The sequence below is a fragment of the Acinonyx jubatus genome, chromosome E4 (assembly GCF_027475565.1).
Source record: "Acinonyx jubatus isolate Ajub_Pintada_27869175 chromosome E4, VMU_Ajub_asm_v1.0, whole genome shotgun sequence".
Taxonomy (NCBI): Eukaryota; Metazoa; Chordata; class Mammalia; order Carnivora; family Felidae; genus Acinonyx; species Acinonyx jubatus.
In genome coordinates, this window is record NC_069395.1 from 62,264,707 (window position 1) to 62,288,758 (window position 24,052).

Here is a 24,052-nt window from a genome sequence, read left to right on the forward strand (position 1 = left end):
GTATTTCCATTCCATCATCCATTCTGGCCATATGCTCTATTAACCAGCCAAACTGGACTACTTACTTTCCCCAAACACATCGTGCTCTGTCCTGTATCTGTACCTTTTGTTCCAGCAGTTCTTATTATCTGGGGCGCTGGTCACTGATTTCACCCCTCCCCATATTGCAATCACTTACAGTTGAAAGGTCCAGATCCAATCCCACTCTTTGCAGGAAGCCTTTTATATCAACCTGGTCCTAAACCAAACATTCACCTCTCCATATTCTCATTACTTATGATCATATCCCTCATTTTTCACTCAGTATAGACTATCTTGTATTATTATTTATCATTTAAAAAGGTATCCTTACCCCCTAGATTACAAGCTTTTCTACAGTATACACCACTTAAAAATCTTAGTAAGCACAGCCCACAGAGCCAGTTCATCAAAAGTGATAAATTAAGTCAGGGAATATCTCAGAAGATTTCAAAGAAGAGGAGGAGCATTTTGTAGTGGCTGAAAGTGTGGATTCTAACACCAGTATTCTTGGATTCAATTTCTTTTCCTACCATTAACTATGTAACCTGGGACAAGTTAATTAACCTTTCTGGTCTGCAAGTATCAAAGGGGAAACAAGTAACTACATCATAAAACTGGTGTGAGGATTAATAATAAATCAGTAGGATGCTGAGACTAGCATGTAACACATAATAAGTTGTCAATACATGTCAGTTATCAGTGTATATACTGAGCAGGACTTTAGGGATACACGGTAGTGGCCAACAAGACAGAGTAGGGTAGGGTTGTTTTACTGACACTGCTCTTTTGAAAGAAACAATTTCCCTGCAGCTGACAAAGTCAACTGTGTTTTCTCAGTGTTTATCTGTTCTGCGGTCCCTCCATCAGTAGCAACTATCGACCTCCGTCTCTGTCTTTATAGGACTCAAGTCATTGAGCACATTGGACCAGTTCCTTGTTGACTCTTTGACCTAAAAAGATCATTCACCGAAGGGTCTCCACTTAGTTTTCTTCTCGTGTCTAATAAGATTTCACAGTTTCAGCCATCATCTCTTGGTTTACCGATCTAAAACTCCACACTTCTTTCCATCTTGGATCTGTATTTTGTGATATCCATGATTAACTATACAGTGGGTTGATCTACCTGGCTGAATTACTGGTATGACACCTAACACCTACTATCTTTTCCCCTGATTCTGTTCCTCCTCCTGGCTTTCCTAATTTTTCCACCATCCAGACTCAAATCATGGGGTGCTCCTCTTTGATACTGGTAGTATTTGCCAGGACATGACTTTTCCAGCAATGCAGTCCTACTTCAGACTCTCACTGCCAAATGCCTACACCTCCCAGGTGCCATAAAACCAGCTCTTCCTACTCAGAAATGTGGAAGGGCTAGATCCATTACTGAAGGCTAGAAACTGTATTCTAAAAGACATCAGAACTTGGCAACTGTCACGATGAGCACAGGGTGAATCACTGCTTTGTACACCTGAAACTGGTATTTCACTAACCGGAATTTAAATAAAAACTTAAAAAAAAAAAAAAAGACATCTGAACTCATCCAAAAGTGAGCTGATTGCTCCTACCTTTGCCCCTGCCCCTCCGCCACCCTCCGCTCTAGCTCTATCTCAGATGACGGCACCTCCATCTCCTTAAGTGCTCAGGTCAAAAGCCCTGGCACCACCCTTAACTCTCCTCTCTTCTCATATCTCATCCTGGAAAGTCTGTTGGCTCTGCTTTCCAAATGTATCTAGGATCATTTCTCTCCTCTCCCACTGTCTGGGAACAACCCATCATTATCTCTCACGTGAACACGCCCAGAACTCAAGAGTAGCTGTCTCTGTTCCTCACTGTAGTCTGCTCTCAACATGAGCGGCCAGAGATCTTAACATGATCGCCTGCAAGAATACATTCTGCAATGCTTCTGATTCACTAAGAATAGAAGACAAAGGCCTTGAAATGATCAACAAGGGTCCTACATGATCTGGGCCTCCCACCCACCCAGCTTAAGTTTCTGACCTCCCAACCTAGTCAGTATTCCCTTCCAGGCCACCCTGGCTTTGGTGCACTTCCTCAGATAGGCGCTACACCCTCTCTCCTAGCCTTGTGTCTAGATGTGCTCTCTGCCTGGCATGCTGTCCCCTCGCACAGCCCATGGCCGACCAAGTCTCAGATCAGATCTCACCTACACGCGACCATGCTGCTGAAATTCTGTGATCTGCACCCTTGACCCAGGCCTCCCCAACCCCTCTTACCTGCTCTACTTTTTTATTTCACATACGTTATCACCCTCAAACATATGAAATGGCTTAGTATCTTTTTTTGCTTATTGTCTATCTCCCCAACAAGAATGTAAGCTGCACTGATAAGATTCTTAGCACCTAGAACTGTGCCCATCTGTGCCTAAACACTATTTTTCCCCAAAGCAGACACTTACCAAATATTGTCCAAGTTGGATGAATTCTGATAGTAGTATCTAACAAGAAGGTAGTTTTGATGATATAAGAGGAGAAAATTTCTGGAGCAACTTCCTTATACAGATAAAAAGAGAGGATTTGCTAGACAAGCAGAGGGCTGGCTCTAGTCAGGAGTATAGACCATTTAGTGAGAGAACAAGACACTAAGAGCCCCAAAGCAATCAAGGGTATACATGCAAGTAGGAGCTAGTAGAAAGGATTTTCATATTACTTCTATTTTTTTTTTCCCCAGTGAATTGGGATATAAAGCCATCTTTAAGAATCAGGTTGAGGGGTGCCTGGGTGGCTCAGTCAGTTAAGCATCCAACTTCGGCTCAGGTCATGATCCCACAGTCCATGAGTTCAAGCCCTGCATCAGGCTCTGTGCTGACAGCTCAGAGCCTGGAGCCTGTTTCAGATTCTGTGTCTCCCTCTCTCTCTCTGCCCCTCCCCTGCTCACGCTCTGTCTCTCTGTCTCTGAGAAATGAATAAACCTTAAAAAAATTTTTTTTTTTTTTAAGAATCAGGTTGGAAGAGGGTCGCCTGGGTGGCTCAGTCAGTTAAGCATCCGACTTCAGCTCAGGTCATGATCTCACAGCTCATGGGTTCCGGCCCCGCGTTGGGCTCTGTGCTGACAGCTCGGAGCCTGGAGCCTGGAGCCTGCTTTGGATAGAGGGGTGTCTCCCTCTATCTCTGCTCCTCCCCCGCTCAAGCTCAAGCTCTCTCTCTCTCTTGCTCAAAAATAAATACACATTTAAAAAATGTATAAAAAGAGATTCAGGTTGGAAGAGGACGCGCTGGGGCTCTGAGAAGAGAGAAGGTACATAAGAGCCCGCTAGGAGAATAGAAGAGCGAACAGACTAGGGAACTGTAACACGACAGCGGGGCAGCATCAGGGGCCCGTTGGAATTTCACAATCAAGAATGCACATGGTTGCGTGTTTCCCCCAGATGTATTTACTCAGCTACATGGGTGTGGCTGGGGCATACAGAGGACTGGATTTCAGCAAAGCTGTAATTTAACCAAGTAAGTTTGGCAAAGCAAGAAGCAAAAGAGAGGAGTCACGGCACCCTGATTTAGGTAACCAACTGGTGAATTCAAAATGGGTAAGGAGAAAAGCGAGAACCTGGTGGTGTGCAAAATAATGAAAAGGTGGTAGAATCGACAGATCGTAAAATCTGTTCCACAGTTAAATATTGTACAGCGACGTCACATACTTTTTGAAATATGAATGTTAAAAGCACCAAATACAGAATGTCAATTTATATTTTGTTTAAATCTGAAAGTTCTAAAATACTGTACTACAAATACTATAAATACTATATACTATACATTTATACCTATAAAGCACAGACCCAACCTGATTCTCTGTGAAGACCACTGTTCTTCCCATTTCCTACTTCACAAAACTCCTATTAAGTTTCCAGTCAGTTTTTATACAGTTCAAGTGACGCCCTAGTAGAGAAATTACTTAGACGTTAGGAATTATGTGCAAACCTTCCCCATAACACCTAGGATGCAATAGCACATAAGGGGACACAGGACATACCTCATGACTGAACAACTGACTGAGTGACTTTTAAAGTAATGAATAGAGGACAGACACAAGATGGGCAGGCCTGACAGAAATACTCAAGGGTGAACTCTATGGACTGTATGAAGCAGAAATAGGAAGAACAGATAAGGGAAGTAAGAATGCCCAATCCAAGTTCACCTACACTTTAGTTTACTTAAGGTCACTCCTGTGGTGATGTTAAGATGACTAAGCAGACTTTAAAATCAGAGTGTCAGAGGTGTCTGGGTGGCTCAAGTGGTTAAGCATCTGACTTCAGCTCAGGTCATGATCTCACAGTTTATGGGTTTGAACCCTGCGTCAGGCTCTGTGCTGACAGCTCAGAGCCTGGAGTCTGCTTCTGCTGTGTCTGTCTGTCTGTCTGTCTCTCTCTCTCAAAAATAAATACAAACTTAAAAAAAAAATTTAAATCAGAGTGTCAGACTCAAATCTAGCCTCTCTCACACCAGCAGTGCTGTGATCCCCTGCAAAGCACACCTCCAAGCCCCCAGGTTCAGGAATTAAAGAAAGACTTTAAAGGAAGCATATTTTCAACACTATACCTAAGTGAAGTTTAAGGGATATACTTTTAAAAACTTCTCAATGCTATAATTTAACAACCTACTTAAAATATTACATATGGGATTCTAAGTGATTATCAATTAACATAACTTACAAAAGTGATAAACAAGTGATTAATTACCATTCTCTAGCAGACCACTGGAAAGGAACTTCTTAGAAACGAATAAACTATTTGTATTTACATACAGGATGGTTTTGGAAAAATACTAAAATAATAACATAATGACCTAAATAGTTATGCACAACTTGGCTATTTGGACTTAAACATGCTAAATATTCATGGCCTCAACGACCTATACCAATTCTGGGCCAGCCACTATGTAAGACTCTGGGCATAGTATAGTAACAATAATGAGTAAGAAACTCTCTACAACCTATAGCACACACCAAACTCTGTTATTAATCATTCAACATCCAATTACAACACATGTAATTGTAAAGTAGTACTTCACTAATGGCTTAAAGGTTTCAGTCAGGACCTTCTGAAGCCTAGCTGAACAAAAATGTTATTATGAACATGTAGTTTTTACTACTTTCTGTTTTTACAGAAACAAACCTATATTTTATATGTTTCAATATGAAATACTCTACAAATGAATCCTATTTCAAAATGATACAGTAAAAGAGATTGAGCCAGTAAAAGACAGAAGCAGTTACCAAAAGCTGGCTCAAGATATTCAGTGGTACTCGGGTCAGTACAAGGGAAGAGGGCACTCTATCTCCGTATCGGGTTTACTGCTGCACGAAGATGTAGTCAAAGAGCTGAATCTGAATACAAAACCGTTGACACTGTCAATTACCATGTTTAAACAAACAAGTGAGCCTTCGGTTCTTTTATGTTAACCAAAATATGGAATCATGAACACATCCTACAGCTCCCTGTAAAATGAAGAGAAATACAGGAGTTTTCAGAATATGGTTCATGTCTGAAAACTCTCATTCTTAAAGGAGACTCTTATTCTTAAAGGGAATGGTGGTTGACAAGTAGATTTGCTAATACTTCTTCAGAAGAATATTTTCCTTTTAATTACGGAAAAGTTCCCAAATCAAGGTAGGCCACGTGAAAATTCTAAAATCAAAAGCAGAAGCTTTGAATAGCGATTCTAAAAAGCTATTAACCAAATGATTAGCTATGATTTCTGGAGCTATTTAACACACTAGAAAAAAGCAAGTGTTCTCATATAAAATGCCAGGCAGCTAACTTTTATTATATCATAACCCATCATACATTTCAGCAAAGCATTTGTTACACTGCTACTTAAATTAGGTATCCTAGTTAAATTCACCTGAGCAAGTTAAACTGTAAGCTAAATTTCAAGTGTTCTGCTTATGTTTACATGTTCTGAACCACAGACACCCAAGTATATTTGAAGCTGTGATCACTTTGTAAACCTGGAAGCCAATTAGAGGGATTGTAACACGCCAAATCAAAAAAATACATACCAAAAAGAATCTTTTTTATATCATCTGTTCAGAATTTATTAAAAGATTAGGTTTTATTTCAACCTCTAGAACCCTTTAAATACTATTTTTTTAAATAAGTTCTACTAATAGGCAACATGAAAAACAAAGGCATAATAATAGATTCTATTTATAATGAAATGGCACAATGAAATAATGCTGTCAGCTATAATGACCATAAAGAGGGTGTATTTTTGAGTCCTCAAATATAATACTATTATGTATATTCTTTTTTTAATTTTTTAGGTTTATTTATTTTTGAGAGAGAGACACAGAGCACAAGCAGGGGAAGAGAGAGAGGGAGAGAGAATCTGAAGCAGGTTCCAGGCCCCGAGTTGTCAGTACAGAGCCCAGCGTGGGGCTCGAACTCGTGACCCATGAGATAGTGACCTGAGCCGAAGTCGGACGCTCAACTAATTGAACCACCCAGGCGCCCCTAATTTTAAATGTACAATTCTATGGTGTTACGTACATATACAATGTTGTGTAGTCAAGCTGGCTTTTAACTCACTGATTTATTTACTTTCATTGTATAAATTATCTATGCTTACTGTAGAACAATTCATAAACAGATATAGGTAAAATGAAAAGAAAATTAACCAGCATCCTACCACACAAGTATAACCACTGTTAAGGTTTTAATGTACATTCCTTCAGAACTTTTCTAAGCATTTTTAAAAAATAAAAATGAGACCACAACATGTAAGACATATTATGTAGGTGCTCTGCTCATTTAATATGTTGCAAATTTTTCATTTCAGTAAATGAAGGTCTATACCATCCTAATTTCTTAAAGCTTATTTATTTATTTTGAGAGAGACCACGCAAGTGTGAACAAGGGAGGGGCAGAGAAAGGACAGAGAATCCCAAGCAGGTCCTGCACTGTCAGTACAGAGCCTGATATGGGACTTGATCTCATGAACCATGAGATCATGATGGTAGCCTTAATCAAGAGCCAGAGCTTAACCCACTGAGCCACCCAGGCACCCCTACATCATCCTATTTAACAATGGCACAGAACCCCATCATACTCAGTTATCACAGTGGGCAGCTTATTATGATAATATGCCACAAAACAAACAGAAGTGGATTATTTAGATGTAAACAGGATAACATCTAACCATTTTAACATAGCCTGTTCTTGGGTACAGTGTTCAAATCTGAAAAATAATCATAAGTACCAGTTTTGGATCAACTAAATAAGAAAAACTAATTTCTATTTGAGGTATGATGAAACTAGGATCTAATAATAAAATTGTAAAAGAATCTAACGAGAATGTATATTGGATTCCAAGTTCTCTAAGAGCAAGGCCCATACTATTTCATTACCTAGTACTGTGCCTAAACACAGCAGGTCTCATGTGAATACATGTAATGAGAGAACAGATGACAAATTTTGTCGTGTGACAAGTTAATGACACTTTGAGAAGCAATTACCAGAGAATATTCCAGAAGAAGGGACTCTCCACAGGTCGCACAGCTTCGTCTCTCTGCTCAGTGAATGCAGAACCAAAGTGGGGGTCATATAGAACCCAGAACTCTTCTAGACCAGCAGAGCCTTAATGTATTCTGTTAAACAAGCCAGCTGTTAAAGCTATTTTAGGTGACAACTGGAAAAAACCCGAATATGAATTTCTTCTTAGATATTATTAAAGAGCTCTAAGTTAATAAAATTTCTAAATTAATAAAATCCACCTAATAAAGGTAGACGGTGATACTGTAACTATGTGGGAAAATTCCTTATTGCTTACATAGAATTCAGGGATAAATGTCATAATACCTGAGTTTACATGAAATATTTTAACAAAATGATAATGTAAGTCTGATAAAACAGTAACTGTTAAGTCTAGGTAACAGGTAGAGGAGAATTTATTAAGCTATTCTATTTTATGTGTACATCTGAAATTTCCCATCATCAAAAGTCGAAAACGGAAACCCCCTCCAAAATAGTATTAGATTCCTTCCTCAAAGTATTGTATCCAAAACAAAAAACAAAACAAAACAAAAACCCTCAAAGGCTTAAATGGCTGCCTATGGAAAAGGAAATTATTTTTAAAATATAAAATATACATGAGACTATCTAAAATAAAGGCTCTTCTGGTTAATTAGACTCACCTAATACAATTTAAACTTCAGAATATTTCATTGGGCATTTAAGTTTATAGGAATCACTGCTGGAATAATCGGTTTATTTCGTACCAACTCTAATTTACAACGTAAATGCCTCGTGCTTCTATTTGTGCCAACGGGACAGTATTTCTAGTCCGACACGCTCACCACCACATCGCCATGCGCACCAAGGGGCGTAAGCCATAAATACGCACCCAAACCAAGACGCGTGCGCACTGCGTGCTGATCGCCCTGCCCTCACAGGCCATTACTCAAAACCACGAGCTACGGAACTGGCCTTCGTCGGTCGCCTTTCCCTAACCATCAGTAACGCTGCGGTTACCGTCTCTCCTAAAATCCCTCGTATCTCTTCCCTGTTCTTGTCCCATTTTTCTGCTGTATCTGATGTTCTTGGCCCCCGTCCTGCAAGTCCCCTCCCCCCGCACCCCCAGGACACTGACTTTCCCGGTTTTGCTTCCATCCCTCTGATGGCTCCGGGGTCTTCTTTCTCAGGGTCTCTTCCTCCGAACGGAGCTGCTCCCTTAGGCTCCGTCCTTTGTGTTCAACTGTGCTTTTGTGATCATTTTGTCCTTAGTAAGTTCATTCACTAAATGAGTATTTATCGTGTGCCCACGGTGTGCCAGGCACCAAGCTAGGCCCTGGGGGTGGAGCGGCCAACAAAACAAAGTCCCTATTTTGGCATAAAGCTTCTGCTCCACTGAGTGGAGGCGTGGTCAAGCTATAACCAAGTAAAACAATGAATTTATTAACCTAGTACTGCTTGTAAGTATTAGGAAGAGAAATGAGGCAGGGCAACGAGTTAAAATGGCAGGCAGGCAGTACTACTTTAGAACGAAAGGGTAGGAAAATCCTCTCACGGAAAGGAGTCTCCGGTGCAGCCGTCTGTGGGAGGAGGCTTCCGGTCGAAGGCACAGGAAGTGCACAGACCCACAGCGGGAAGGGGCCCACAGATGTGTCAGAAACAGCAAGGAGTCCAGGGTGGCTGGAGTTCAGGAAATGGTAGGAAATGAGGTCAGGGGGATCTTCAGTGACCTGGGGAGGGCTGCAGATATAATCCTGGGGGAGCTCTCTGGTGGCTTTGCCTCAAATGTCACCTGATGTCTGAAGACTCTCAAACCTGAACCTTCCATATGGCAAAGCTGGCATCGCTTCTCTGAGGCCCTATTATCATCCCATTCTCAACATACCTAAAAGCGTTTCATATTTTCTTTTATCGTCCGCACTGAAAATTACCACATTGACACAGTGTTTCTATTCAATTTATTTCTGTATCATTTTCCTAATCACGCAATAAACACACTCATCTTTGACTCTTCTGACCCATAGCTAAGCAACATTCATCTTAACAATTCTTTCAGAAACGTCTGTTTTCACTGCTCAACTAGACACTCATTACCAAAATCGGGATCCCTGAACTGGCCTCCCAGATGGTCTCCCTTCCCCCACCCTTCTCCCTGTCCAAGGTGTCCCATGTATGACTACAGGCCTGAGCAGTCTTCCTCAAACTCTTATTCTATAGATGATTCTCCTTCTCAAAAATACACAAGTCTCTGCAGGACAAAGCTCAACCCCATCAGTCACTCATAAGCAAGCCCAAATCCTTTTCAAATTTTATCCCTTACTATAAAAACAATAAGGGGCACCCGGGTAGCTCAGTTGGTTAAGCATCAGACTTCCACTCAGGTCATGACCTCAGAGCTCGTGAGTTCGAGCCCCATGTCAGGCTGTGTGCTGACAGCTCAGAGCCTGGAGCCTGCTTCGGATTCTGTGTCTCCCTCTGTCTCTGCTCCTTGCCTGCTCACACTCTGTCTCTCTCTCTCTCAGAATTAAGTAAACATTAAAAAAATAAATAAAAACAAAATGAATACCCCACCCCAAAAAAACTACTAGAATTCAGAACTGAATTCAGTAAAGTCACAGGATACAAAATTAATACACAGAAATCTGTTGCATTTCTACACACTAACAATGAAGCAGCAGAAAGAGAAATTAAGAAAATAAATCACACTTATAATTGCATCAAAAAGAATAAAATATCTAGGAATAAACTTAACTAACCAAGGAGGCTAGAGACGAGACCTGTACTCTGAAAACTATAAAACATTGGTGAAAGAAATTGAACACAGCACAAATAAACGAAAAAATATTCCATGCTCATGGACTGAAAGAACGAATGTTGGGGTGTCTGCGTGGTTCAGTCAGTTAAGCGTCCGACTTCAGCTCAGGTCATGATCTCACAGTTCGTGGGTTTGAGCCCCGCGTCAGGCTTTGTGCTGACACCTCAGAGCCTGGAGCCAGTTTCAGATTCTGTGTCTCCCTCTCTCTCTCTCTCTCTGCCTTTCTCCTGCTCACACTCTGTCTCTCTCTGTCTCAAAAATAAATAAACATTTTTAAAAATTAAAGAAAAAAAAAACAAATGTCATTAAAGTGTCCATACTACCCAAAGCAATCTATAGATTCAATGCAATCCCTATCAAAATATCAACAGCCATTTTCACAGAACTAGAAAAGAATAATCCTAAAATTTGTATGAAAATCAAAGGATCCAAATATCCAAAGCAATCTTGAAAAAGAAAAACTGGAGGCATCAAAACTCCAGATTTCAAGATATAATACAAAGCTACAGTAATCAAAACAGTATGGTACTGGCACAAAAACAGACACATGGATCAGTGGAATAGGACAGACAGCCCAGAAACAAACCCACACTTATTTCATCATTTTATCTATAACAAAGGATGCTACAATATACAATGGGGAAAAGGCAGTCTCTTCAACAACAGTGTTGGGAAAACTGGACAGCAATATGCAGAAGAACAAAACTCCACCATACACACAAACTCAAAATGGATTAAAGACCTAAATGTGGGACCTGAAGCCATTAAAGTCCTAGAAGAAAACAAGAAGAAATTTCTCTGACATCAACCATAGAAACATTTTCTTCTACATTCTCAGATATGTCTTCTGAGGCCAGGGAGACAAAAGCAAAATTAAACTATTGGGACTACAACAAAATTAAAAGCCTCTGCACAGCAAAGAAAACCAACACAACAAAAAGGCAACCTTCTGAATGGGAGAAGATATTTGCATATGACATATCCAGTAAAGGGTTAATATCCAAACTATGTAAAGAACTTACACAACTCAACACCAAAAAACAAATAAACAAACAACAACAACAAAAACAAGTAATCTGATTACAAACCAAGCAGAAGGGCTGAATAAACAAAGCCAAAATACACATGAAAAGATGTTCAACGTCACTCATGTCACTCATCGTTCAGGGAATGCAAACCAAAACCACAATGAGACATCACCTTCTACCTGTCTGAAAGACTAGAATCAAAAAGACAAATAACAAATGTTGCTGGGCTTGCATGAAAAGTGAACCTTTATACAACACTGTTAGTAGGAAGAGAAATTGGTGACAACCATTATGAAAAACTCTATGATGGTTCCTAAGAGGAAAAACTGAACTACCATATGATCTGGAAATCTCCCTCCTGTTCACTGCAGCATATTTACAGCAGCCAACGTATGGAAACAACCTAATTTCCCTATGATGGACAAATGGAGGATGAAAATGTGATATTAAAAAAAATACCCTGCAATTTCATGGATAACAATGGATCACATTTGAGGGTATTATGCGAAGTGAGATAAACCAGAGAAAGACAAACACTGTATGGTATCGCTTGTGGAGTGTGAAAAATTTAAAAGCTGATTGAAAACGACAAGGAGTACTTTCTCCTGATATATATGTGTATCTTCATTGTCCCTTAAACATTCTCCGGTTCTTTTTTTCAGGTGTACAACACAGTGATTCAACAAGTGTATGTTATGCTGTGCTCACCACAAGTATAGCTGCTGTCTGTCACCTGACAATGCCGTTTCAATACCATTGATTATATTCCCTACGCTGTACCTTTTATTCCTGGGACTTATTCATTCTACCACTGGAAGCCTGCACCTCCCACTCCCCCTCATCCACTCTGTCCATTCCCCACCCCCCTCCCCTCCAGCAACCATAAGTTAGTTCTCTGTATTCATGGGTCTCTTTCTGCTTTGTTTTTTAAAAAGCTCCCGGATTATTCTTAATTTCAGGATTTAATTCACACTGCTTCTGTCATGTGAAACACTTTCCTTCCCTTCCAGTCCTAGATTCCAGTCACTGAAAAGCTCTGATTCCAGCTCTTACTCTCTACTCTGGAAGATCTTCTGCACTTAACATTTACATTGCACATGCTGGGACTGATCACATACTGTTAGTTACAGACTGCTTCAAGTGTATCTCCTTAACTGTACTGTAAGCTTCAGGGTACCTGGTACTTCTAATAGTTCTGTTTGATTCGTCACAGCCTGAATTCAAACAAACAAAAAGAGCTTCAGAAAACATTTCTGAATACAGGGTGCCTGGGTGGCTCAGTTAGTTAAGCATCCAACTCTTGGTTTCAGCTCAGGTCTTGATCTCACAGTTTGTGAGTTCGAGCCCCACGTCGGGCTCTGTGCTGACAGGGGTCTCTCTCCCTCTATCTCTGCTCCTCCCCTGCTCTCTCTCTCTCTCTCAAAATAAATAAATAAGCATTTTTTTTCAAATAGAAAATATTTCTGATGCAACAGAGTTTATCACAACTAGTTCTCTTTTTCTTATAAGATAATCTCAATATTTTAAAGTTCACATGCCTTCAGAAGCACAATTTACTTTATGATCCCCACCAATCTTACTTATTTCTTCAAAATCCATTTGTCCAGTTTACTCTATGTATACATATAAATAAATCTCAATGATGACATCAATTTGAAAAAACTATTTAAAGCCTAATCAAATTCTTGATTGCACAGCCATGGCTCTAACAATTAAAAGCTAGTATCCTTTCCCTAGTAGAAAGCAGTAGATTTATAGAATAGTTAAAGGGATTTTTTCCTTGGAGAACAATCAAAAGGTAGGCCTATCCATTCAGAGGAAAGCAGAGAACTATCAAAAAAAAAAAATGAATTTTGGAAGATTATAAACCAACAAACCTATTAATTTCATTTAAACCATATGTAAAGATAACCAAAGAGTCATTATTCTAATCTGACCGATCTGGAAAACACTGACTTCTTACAACTTTAAGGAAAGACAGAGATGTCTCGGTTTCCATTCAGAATTCTGACTCCAAATAAGCTATCCTGACTTTAAAAGGTTTCAGTCATAACCATAAAGAAGCCTCTGGGTCTTTACTATAGCACAAAAACAGTATGTTTCAAAATTGGGTATAAGTAAGTGGTGCATTGCAAGATAAATGAAGAGTGCACATTGGAATAATCAGTTCATTTGTCTCCAGCAGAATAAAAAAAATCTCATCTTCTATCTTTTCCCAATTGAGTAGGGAAACTTTGCTTTCCACTACATCTTTCTCCAAAATTTATTCTTTTTAAATAATTAAGTACTAAGCCATTATTTTGGCCTATTATCAGCTGCTTTCCTGTAACATTAAGATTTTACGTGCATTATTTCCCTTTAATCTTCCCAGTAAAGTTTTAGAGGGTTTTCATTATTTCCATTTCACAAATAAGAAAATGGAAGCTGTCTGGTTTTTCAGTCACTAATTCAAAATCATCAAGTCATTAAGGTTGTAAAGCTGAATCTCTAATCCATGTTTTCTAGCTCTGAATTCTTGGCTCTTCTTGGTATGTCATGAACTGTTTTAGGAATGTTAGCTACTTACAAGAGAGGAAGTGAAGTTTTCTTTCTTTATAACAAACTTTGTATATTACACTTACCAGTTTTCTGCAATTAATCGACAGAAATAGGTGACCTACAGAGAGTACTGAAATTGTTTTCCCCCAAAGTAAACTGACCAAACTTCTTGTCTAGTATTTATGCACCAAAAATAATTGCTATCTATTGTGAGAATACAAAACTTAGAAACACCAATAAACTTTTATCACATGATCATAAGATAGGGAAAGTTCTAGGTGACAGATGAACTGTCAAGGAATAATATTGTTTCAGAAGTTCTTTACAGAAATTAAATTTGAAAAATGTCTTTCTGTCAATATTAAATTACTGGTTCAAGGCGGAGAGCACATTTGGAATATGTATTGGCCAAAAAGTTAAAAACCGTACAGGAAATAACATGTAACATGTAACATGTGCCTGGATTCTGATATTGGAATTTGTTTAGGCTTGTCAATGTAAGCCAACCCTGAAGATTTCTTATAATAGTCTAAGAATCAAGAGCCATTGATAGGAAAACAATAAAAATGTAACTCCCTATAGGCACAGAAATTCCAAATATTTGGTGAATTATGTCAAGAATATAGTTTAATGAAATGTCCTCTTTCCCCAGGGCCATTGTGAAGCTCAAAGGAACAATGTGTATGAAATACTGCTATAAAGAGAGTATTGCATGTTTATTTTTAATCACTTTATAAGAATATCCTATAGAGACAGAAACTTTAAACTTCACCAGTGTGCTTTTGGAAGCAGTAACTGTTGCTGGTTGGATGATTCAATTATCATAAACTATTCTGGCGTGTTTCAAAAGCAGTGCCATTTTAAAACATAAAAAATGTCTAAAAATGCAACCATAGTAATAGATTCTGAGAGCATGGGTTGGGGGGTGAGGGAGAAAGACAATGACAAATTGGTCCAAAAGGACACTGAGACTTCATAGTTGGAAGACGATTGTGCTGACAATTAGTAACAGGAAGCAGAGCACAAAACAAATGAATGAAAAAAGCTGAACCAGCAATGAAAGACCTTATTATAGGGCAGCAACATTATTGTAATAAAGGGGCAATGTACTCTCCTCCATGAAACTTTCACACAGCCACCCTAGTCTCTTTTCTCTCTCCCTGCATTTCATTTTTCATTAGCATCTGCTTGATTATGTATTATTTCCAATCCAAAAGAATGCCTGCATAGTGTTCCTAAATTCCAAGGCTTAAAGGTCCTTCCCTGCACCCTGGCCTTGGGCCTCAGTTAACTTCACTCAAATAAATAAATAAATGCTTTTAAATTAGTATAAAGATATGGGGGGGAAAGACAGGGAGTGATTTAGACTATAATGGCAGAGAGATCAACAAAACACGTGTCCTTCAAGTCCAATCTGTTAAAAATGCAACGATCGTGAGTCATATGAAATATCCAGATGATTATGCCTCTCAAAATCAGTCTCTCCTATGACCTCTCGGACATAATTAGAAAAGCAAAGCTGAAATGGTCATATACCAGTGAATCCTCTGCATTAAGCTTCAGTTTCCACAAAGAGAAGCAGCCCAGAGCTCTGAAACAAATCTTCTCACGCTAGTTGAGAATCACCAGCTCGGATCCCTGATACTGACATATAAACTAGTCTAGAGGCATGGAAAGCCCACACTTTCTGAACTACCCACACGAGAAAACCTCTCACCTCAAGACCCCGGGGCAGCAGGAGAGGTTTCAGTTAAGCAATGGTGCACAAAAAATCACTGACCTTGAAACCTGCAAGTTGGGGGTTTAAAAGTTCACATGATCACTGGCAAACTCCATGAGCCTCATTCCCTGGCTATCACGAAGCAAAAGTATATATCCTGGAAAACTGTTAGTGGGATTAACATATCCATAAAGGTCCTCAACAAGTGGTTGTTTTGTTGTTGTTGTTATTATTATTATTATTATTATTACTACTACTACTACTACTACTACTACTACTACTACTACTACTTCTCAGCAGACTGAATGTCTCGAGAAATTACCATGTTGCTGACTGGCAAACCACTGAATATCACAAGAAAGAATCGTATGGACCCTTCATTGTAACCTCCCTGACACCACACGTGACAAAACTCTGGAATCCCTGGGTGGTGGCAGGACCAGTCGATATTACCAGTCGTGTTGATAGGAATCTATCAAATAACCGGCCACCTAGCTATCACCTGCATGCTTGTCCCCCTGCTACAGAATAAGTAAGAACTGCTGTGACATAAAATACATCTCTCAAGAACAATGAGAATCTGCTATTAACCCACTGCATATAATAGCTGGCATACGGTGAAGTTTCTGTGGGTGCTGACTAAACATTACTTGAAGAGAGCTGTCGTCTGAGCCCTGTGTATGATTCAACGCACTCCAGCCAGATATCAGACGGACCTCTGCCTTCTATCTGCTTAGAGGCTCTGGGAAAGTTTCTTAATCTCTCTAGATCTTGGTTTCAGTGTCTAGTTTGCTTGGATTTTTAGGTACTTTTATTTCATGTCATTCCTGCCGTGACATAATGTGATCACATAAATAAAGCACGTCGTACATAGTAGGCTCTTAAAAAATGTCAATTCTCTTTCCTTGCTTCCTCAAGTCCCTCTTAATTTCCCATGACAGGCAAATACGATGGGCATATAACCCCTTTTAGTCGACAATTAAAAAAATGAATTACACATAAACATCTACGTTCTAGAAAACAAAAAATTAAGTTCAAAAATAAGTATTAAACAAATAAACCAGGTAGGTATCCACATTTAATTTAACCAAAAATGATCTATAAATGTAACGAGCTCATAAATGAGGATAGTCAGAAGAGTGTGTGGAAAGAATGATTCTGACCTTTCAGAGATGGAAGGGCATCATGGAGGACAATGCTGGGATCGGTGACAAGATAAAAAACAACAGTGCACACAGGCTGGCTCATGTTGGGCAGCATTACACATTCAGCAAATTTTTACCTGGAAGACTGAGCTGGATTGACCTGTTAATAATTAACTTAGTGCAAAAGAGTACACAAGTGTGTGGCTGAACCCACACAGCTGCTTCTCATGCCCAGGCTGCAGGGGGAGAGCCTCCCACCCAGTGCCCCTCGCCCACTCCTTTCCACACCACCTTACCTCTCCTTTATCTAAGAAGTCAGGGTCTTGTTTTTAATAAACAGATAAAGAGATAATGTACCTTTCCCAAGTGAAAAGCTATCATTTGAAACCTTTTTAGCTGAAGAAAAAACACTGCCTTTAAGATGGGATTTTAAAATGGAGTACTACTTTGCATCAGTAAAATTATTTTATACTCTTCAAGGAGAGACGAGGAACAGCGATGTTACTGCAAGAACCGCACGTACAACACCAGGTCAGCTAAGGGGGGCGAGTGCCTAACTGTGACCCTGAGAAAACAAGTGTCTGGTATGAGCACGGCATTCTGCTACAGATTTCAAGTGCCATATTTATTCCCATCATTTATCCTTCTTCCTCCTTTGATATTTTTCACTCTATACAGGGATAAAAAAATAACATACCATCTGGAGCTTTCATTCATATCTGAGGATTTCATACTCATTTAAATCAACAATAAGAGATTCAGCCGAAGTTTCTCAGAAATAACATTTCAAATTAATGCTATTCCCGTTACCTGGAATGTACTTCATCTTTTGAAATCTTACTCTTTCTCCAAACGAGCACAATTTCCAAGAAGCTCGTCTTGATGATCCAGTCCTTAACGACCCTCCCTTTCCTAAACTCTTACTCAATGTGTTAATTGTAAAACTTACTTCAGAACTGAATGAAACATCTCAAAATACCAATTCCAAGGATTTGTGGCAGATTTTTGCTACTAGATGATAAACTCTCCAAAGCCAAGGGCTAACCCAGGTCTGTGGATTATGAAATGAACACAGGCACAGGCTTCAGAGTCACTCTGTGAAGCACGGGCTGAAATCCTGGCCCGGCCATTTGCCAGGTAAGCGAGCTCACCAAGTCACATAACCTCCCTCAGTCTCTTTAAAATAGAGAACATAATACTTACCTCAGAGCGGTGTGAAGATTAAATGAGATAACATATGTGAAAGGGCCTGGCACATAGTAACGCTCAAAGAAAGGTTGGTTTCCTTCCTTATTTCCTTCTTTTTTCCCTCAGTACCTGGTACAATGTTGAGAACACAATAGACCCTCAATAAAAACTTTCTAAATAGCCATTAGAACTTAGATTTCCTAAAAATATGCTTAAATATTAATTGTGATAACTCCTATGCTTCCAAATTGTGTTACTTTAAATCACAGGCACACGAGGTAGGAAATTTCAAAAACAGAATTACGTGAGGGAGGCTGTTGGTTGGATAGTGTGTCTAGGAAAGAGAGTCAAGGAGAGAGTCTGAGGTAAAGTGTTTGAGAATAATTCAGTGAAACTAATTACATGCAGGGTGTTCTTTTATGTCAGTATCTTTGGATAGATGGTAGTTAACTGTTGACCTTAGGAGAAGTTCAAAGAGAGAGGAGGAAGGGAAGGAGGAAGAAGAGGAGGGAGGAGAGAAGGGAGGGGAAGAGGAGAGGAGGAGGGAGGGAGAAGGGAAGAAGGAAGGGAGAAAGGAAGGAGAGGAGGGAGAGAAGGAAGGCTGGCTCTGTTGGGGTCTCCTCACATCATTTAACATAAGCTACGGAAACTCATCACTCCTTGCCTGCCTTCCCTTAAGAACAAGTCCCAATGCATCTTCCACCTTATAAAACAGTAATCATCTAATGGAAGAACCAAATTAATCAAAAACTTTCCACCGATGGATGGTAACCAAGGGATCCCCTCAGGACAGTCAGAAAGATATGTGAGGATTTTATTCCTTCTATTAAAAAGTGAAAACAACTTCTGACTAAAATAAGGGGTAACAATAGTCACATGGACCAACCACCCGTGGAAGCTTTGACTTCCCAAAGGCTTGAAGGTTTGAAGAATCTGGTCTGTGCCCCACTCCTCTGAGGCCAATGAAATGGGGCTGGCCTTGCAGCTGTAGTGATGCTTCCTTCCTTGGCCAGAGGTGGCCATGGCCATGGTTTGGGGGTCTAGCTCATGTTTAGTTACAAGGACTAGCTGTTACAGATCAAAGTCCTTGGCATTAAATGAAATTGGGATTTCTTCCCCCAACCAACCCATAGAAGCTGTCTTCAAGTGCAAGACAGCACTGCAAATAGTTTCTACCTAAAACTTCTAATGATCTTTAAAGAAAATCCAATCAAGTAGCTTCCTTGCCATTCCAATGTAATGTAGCTGGAAAGGGAAGGATGGCTGTCATTTAACTCAACCGAGCAAAATTACTGCATATCTCCTGTTACATTGAGACTTTTATTTGCACACCCTTTCACAATTTACAAAGCGTGTTCACATACAGCATCTCATTTAATCCTTACCATAATCCTGAGAAGTGGGTATTATTAACCTTCGTGTCTAAAGATGACAAAGATGGGAGCACCTGGGTGGCTCAGTCGGTTAAGTATCAGACTTGGTTTTGGCTCAGGTCATGACCTCATGGTTGGTGAGATCAAGCCCTGCATCAGGCCATGTGCTGACAGTGCTGAGCCTGCTTGGGATTCTCTCTCCCCCTCTCTCTGCCCCTCCCCTGCTTGTGCCCTCTCTCTCTCTCTCTCTCTGTTTTTCTCTCTCAAAATAAATACACAAATAAATAAACTTAAAAAAAAAAGATGACAAAGATGAAGACCAGAGAAATTATGTGATTTGCCCAAGGCCACACACTAGTAAAGTAGCAGAACCAAGACAGATGACCTTCCAGCACACAGATCTTGTCACAAATGTTGCAGGAAAATTTTTACATGAGCATACACAGTCACTGTGCTCTAGAAGTTTATCACTCCCCTGGGTTCTCCATAAGCGCCCCCCCAACTTACATTCCGATAAATGAGGCTATGGCAGTAAAGACGGCAACTATAAATTAGCTTCAGGTAAATCAGGAAAGGGGGTGACAGAGAGCTCAGAAAAGTCACGAGGGAAGACTCGTGACAGATGTCTGTCTGAGCAGGTCACTGACAACGTTCTAACGAAGGAAGTACTAGAACAGTGAGACTATCTAATAGGAAACTCATGTGACACACAATGTAAATTTATGTCCATAAAGGACGTGATGGTGAGGGGGGCTGTCACATCTAGGAGCCGCATCTGAAACCCTGAACTCCATAGTCATGTCCATGAAAACAGGATTATACTTTTGCTTTTTGTACGTTTGTTGTGTAATGCCGAAGAAAAGAAGGGAAGAATAGACATTCTGTGGAAATTTTTTCTTATCATATTAGGGTGTGATTTGAATGGCAGGAAGAGAATGTGTGACTGAGTATGGCATTATTATTCTTTGTAATTTTCTACAAACAATCTCCCTTTAAAGTGATTTTTAACAAGGTTTTCTCCTTTCCCCGTTCTAAACTTAGTTTATGGGTTAAACTTTGCAAATAAATGATTACAGTACCCCCTAGAAAATATGACAGAAAGGAAGAAAATCTGATTACAGTTGCACTTATCCACTACATGATCAAATTTTAAGTAAGGGCTCTATTATATATAGTGAGACGCCATTATTACAGGACATAACTTTGTTTGCCTAAAAATCCGATCACAGGCAAGGGGAAGAAAAGCACCAAATCTTCAAATGATCAAGTACATAAAATAGTGTAAATAAAAATCACTGAAAACAAAAATGAGGTTAAGAACTTTATATGTAATTCAACCTAACAGAATGTAGCAATATATGTCAAAAAGTAAAGTATGGAACATTAAAGAGTAATAGAAGACAAAGTGAATATTGAAAATACACAGAGTAGAAACATAGGTATGATTTGGGCAAGTGTTCAATTGTTGATACATGATACATACAAAAAATAAATAAATAGCCATTCAGGCTCCTCTTGCAAAAAATGGAAAAATGTGAGATTTTTCTGAGCTAAGGAGGTGATACTTGGAAAGGAAGTTTTTTTCCGAAGATTAATCTATCCTATGCATTGCTCCCAAATACCCCAGAGAGGAGAATATTTGAAGGCAAGAGATCAACTAGGAGGAGACTTATCAGAATAGTCCAGGGAGAACCTGATGAAGAGCTGCCCCAGGATGGTAGCAGGGAGATTGCAGAGTACGGAAACAAGACGATATCTTGCTGACCGACTGGCTCATGGAGGGAAGAGCGCCATTTGCTTACAGATGTCCCCTTTCTACTGTAACCTGGTAGGTTCTTCTTTTCATCAGATACTGATTTGGACACCTAATGCATAAAAGCCTCCGACGGTTCCCAGCTGGTTTCCATTAAAAACATCAAATTGGTATTTAAGATCTTTCACAATCTGATTACAAAGTATCTAATCTTGTTTTTCCTCCAACATGAATGTTCTATCTACCTGTGATATTGCCTATGCTATTCACAAAATAGGCTCCTCATTAATTCTGGACTTCATGTGCGTATGTTGTTAACCTCACTGTGAATGTCCTCCTTCTTCCGAAAACTTACATATCACCTATCCTCCAGAGCTCATGCTAAAATCCTTACCTAGTCACCCTAGCTTACCTTTACCTATTCTCTCAACTTCTCTAAAATTCATTCTGGCGACGAATCTCATCATTCCTCCCACTGCAGTGTGTTGTGAATGTCTTCCACAGTCAATGACAAATTCCCACATTCAAACATTGTATCTTATACTCCTTTTAGTATCTAGTATGGTTCTAATGATCAATAAACCCTTTAAAAGTGAACTAGCCAGATCTCTTATAATTCTTCTATATTTATGTGGTATAGAGTTACCCTGGATTTATAGGGTTGCTATTCTAGGTTGTATTATATGTTATGTAAGACTGAGAATCAATTAGCAATTTCTCTATCCCCATGAACAGCCACAGTGAAAACATTAGTAGAAATTGCCTCATTTTTCTATGTATTTAAAATATCTTTTATACTACGTATTCAGAGGTAATGATGTCTTTTTGGTAGGTTTAAGCCCCTTACTTTCTTATAAAAAGAAGAAAAATAGGTTAATGAGTAAACATTTCATTTCAAAATTGGCCTAAGAAATGCAGATCGACCTATTTTTTTAAAAAGCTGACTGAAGAAAGGTTTCAGAGAGGAAAGAGATATGGTCAGAATTTGCAACACGGAATAAGCTGGATTTCTGGGAGGTGCTACTAGAACACAGGTTGGCACGTCTCTCTTCCCACCACTGAGAGTGAAAGGGAGTAGATAAAAAGGCAGCTGAGCCCCAAGACACACGGACAAATGTTCAAACTCTCCACTGAAGAACTGTTTTACTCTTCAGTTGGGCTGGTAACTGTCAAAACATTTGAGACCATGACTACTGGGTAGACCAGCTACTGTGCTCAAAGTACGTGTGAACGCAGCTTTATGACAATGCTCGTGTCTTACGTATCCTATATTATTTCCCAAATTGTAATGTTTCCTGCGCAAAAATAATCTCAATCTATAATTAGCAACTGACCAAATCATAATTCTGATTAGAGAGGCACTTGGCTTGAAAAACAATGGTTATTTTTACTTACATTTCTACAGTATGATATTTAGAGAGGACCTTCGCATAGAGTTCATATATGATCCCCCAAAGGAGGATGAGGTCAGATCTTTTCATCCATGTTTCAGGGGCTTGGAGAGTTTACATTCTGCATGCCAAAGGCTATCTAGCCATTTAAAATATCGTCACTCTGACCCCAAATCATATCTCAAAGGCTCTCAATCTAGGGAAAACGGCACAGAATGGGGACAGGGGAGGGAAATAAAATGCAAATGACAGTAGATGAATTTGAGTTCTAACCTTGGCACTTAGCTACCACTACCTAGTAAGGTAACTTTATACAGATCACTGAATTTCAAAAGGCTTCCTTTTCCATCTAAAACTGGAGAAATCTGGACTATTTGTTTTCATTCATTCATTCAAAAATGGTTATTAAGCCCTAATAGGTAGGCACTAGGAGATAAAAGATAAATAACACTAGGCTCTTTACCCTAAAATAACTTGCAGATCAGCAGAGGAGACGTAACACATGAACAAATAACCAAAAACCACTGTGATAACAACAAAAGAGACCAGCTTGATGAAAGGCAGGGAAGAGTAATTTAGTAGGAATAAGGATGGGCATTTAAATGTGAATTAAATCTTAAAGGATGAAAAAAATGATCCAGACAAATAGAGGCCACAAAGCCATTCCAGTCAGGGGGAACAGCATGAACAAAGCCTCAGAGTGGAAGAGCTGTGGAGTTTGTGCAGGGAATCACAAACGCTTCATTGTGCCCACATGTGACCACCCAGAAGACACAGGAAGCGAGAGTTGAAAGCAGAAGTCAGACTGAGGAGATCCCCACATGATCTACTAAAGAAGCTGGACTTCATCCAGTAGGCAATGGCAGGGCCATCACAGTGGAATGGTACGGTGAGGACTTAACTGGGGAATGGTCCCTGTGACAGTCACGAGAAGGTCAGAATGTAAGTGGTCGGTCGAATCTACAGGCAGAGCATCTAGTTAAGAATCTACAATAGAAGACAACAAGCTTGTTCTGGGGTGATTATAGTTTGATTTACAGTTCAAACACTAATCAGCAGAAACAGAAATGGACTGGGAATGGGGTGAAGATGTGAAGGCAGTGGGGGGCGGGGGTAAAGGCATGGAATAGATTCAGGTTTCTGCTCAAGACAGAACTGACATACTGAGGAGTGGCACCTGGGAGGCTCAGTCAGTTGAGCATCTGACTTGGGCTCAGGTCATGATCTCACAGTTCATGGGTTCAAGCCCCACGTCAGGCTCTGTGCTGACAGCTCGGAGCCTGAAGCCTGCTTTGGATTCTGTGTTTCCCTCTCTCTCTGCCCCTCCCTCACTCCTGCTCTGTCTCTGTCTCTCAAAGGTAAATAAACATAAAGGAAGGAAGGAAGGAAGGAAGGAAGGAAGGAAGGAAGGAAGGACGGACGAACGAACAGAACTGACATACTGAATACAGGGGGAAGTTGACAAGATTATCTTAAATTCAGCTTAGGACAGGTTGAGTCCCAGAAATACCTAGGCAGAGATATCCAGCAGTGAGTTGACTATAGTAGCCTAGGGCTCAGGAGAGAGGTCTGCCCTGAAGATATATCTTGTGGGAGAATAAACTGCATACAGGTGGTA

General features: G+C 39.8%; 1 protein-coding gene across 4 annotated transcripts in view; it reads right to left on the reverse strand.

Moving 5' to 3' along the window:
• AKT3 (AKT serine/threonine kinase 3) overlaps positions 1 to 24,052 on the reverse strand; it is a 306,189-nt gene that overhangs the window by 145,165 nt on the left and 136,972 nt on the right. Inside the window, exon 2 of one of the 4 annotated variants that reach the window (XM_053209311.1) lies at positions 17,933 to 18,046. The exons of 2 other annotated variants lie outside the window; for them this stretch is intronic. Coding sequence is in view for 1 of the 2 variants with exons in the window: in XM_015072881.3 (XP_014928367.1) it covers positions 7,489 to 7,576 (88 nt within the window). In the remaining variant the exon portion in view is untranslated. Of the gene's footprint in view, positions 1 to 7,488; positions 7,621 to 17,932; positions 18,047 to 24,052 lie in introns of those variants that run through there. One more of the 4 variants, XM_015072881.3, reaches the window with a different exon arrangement.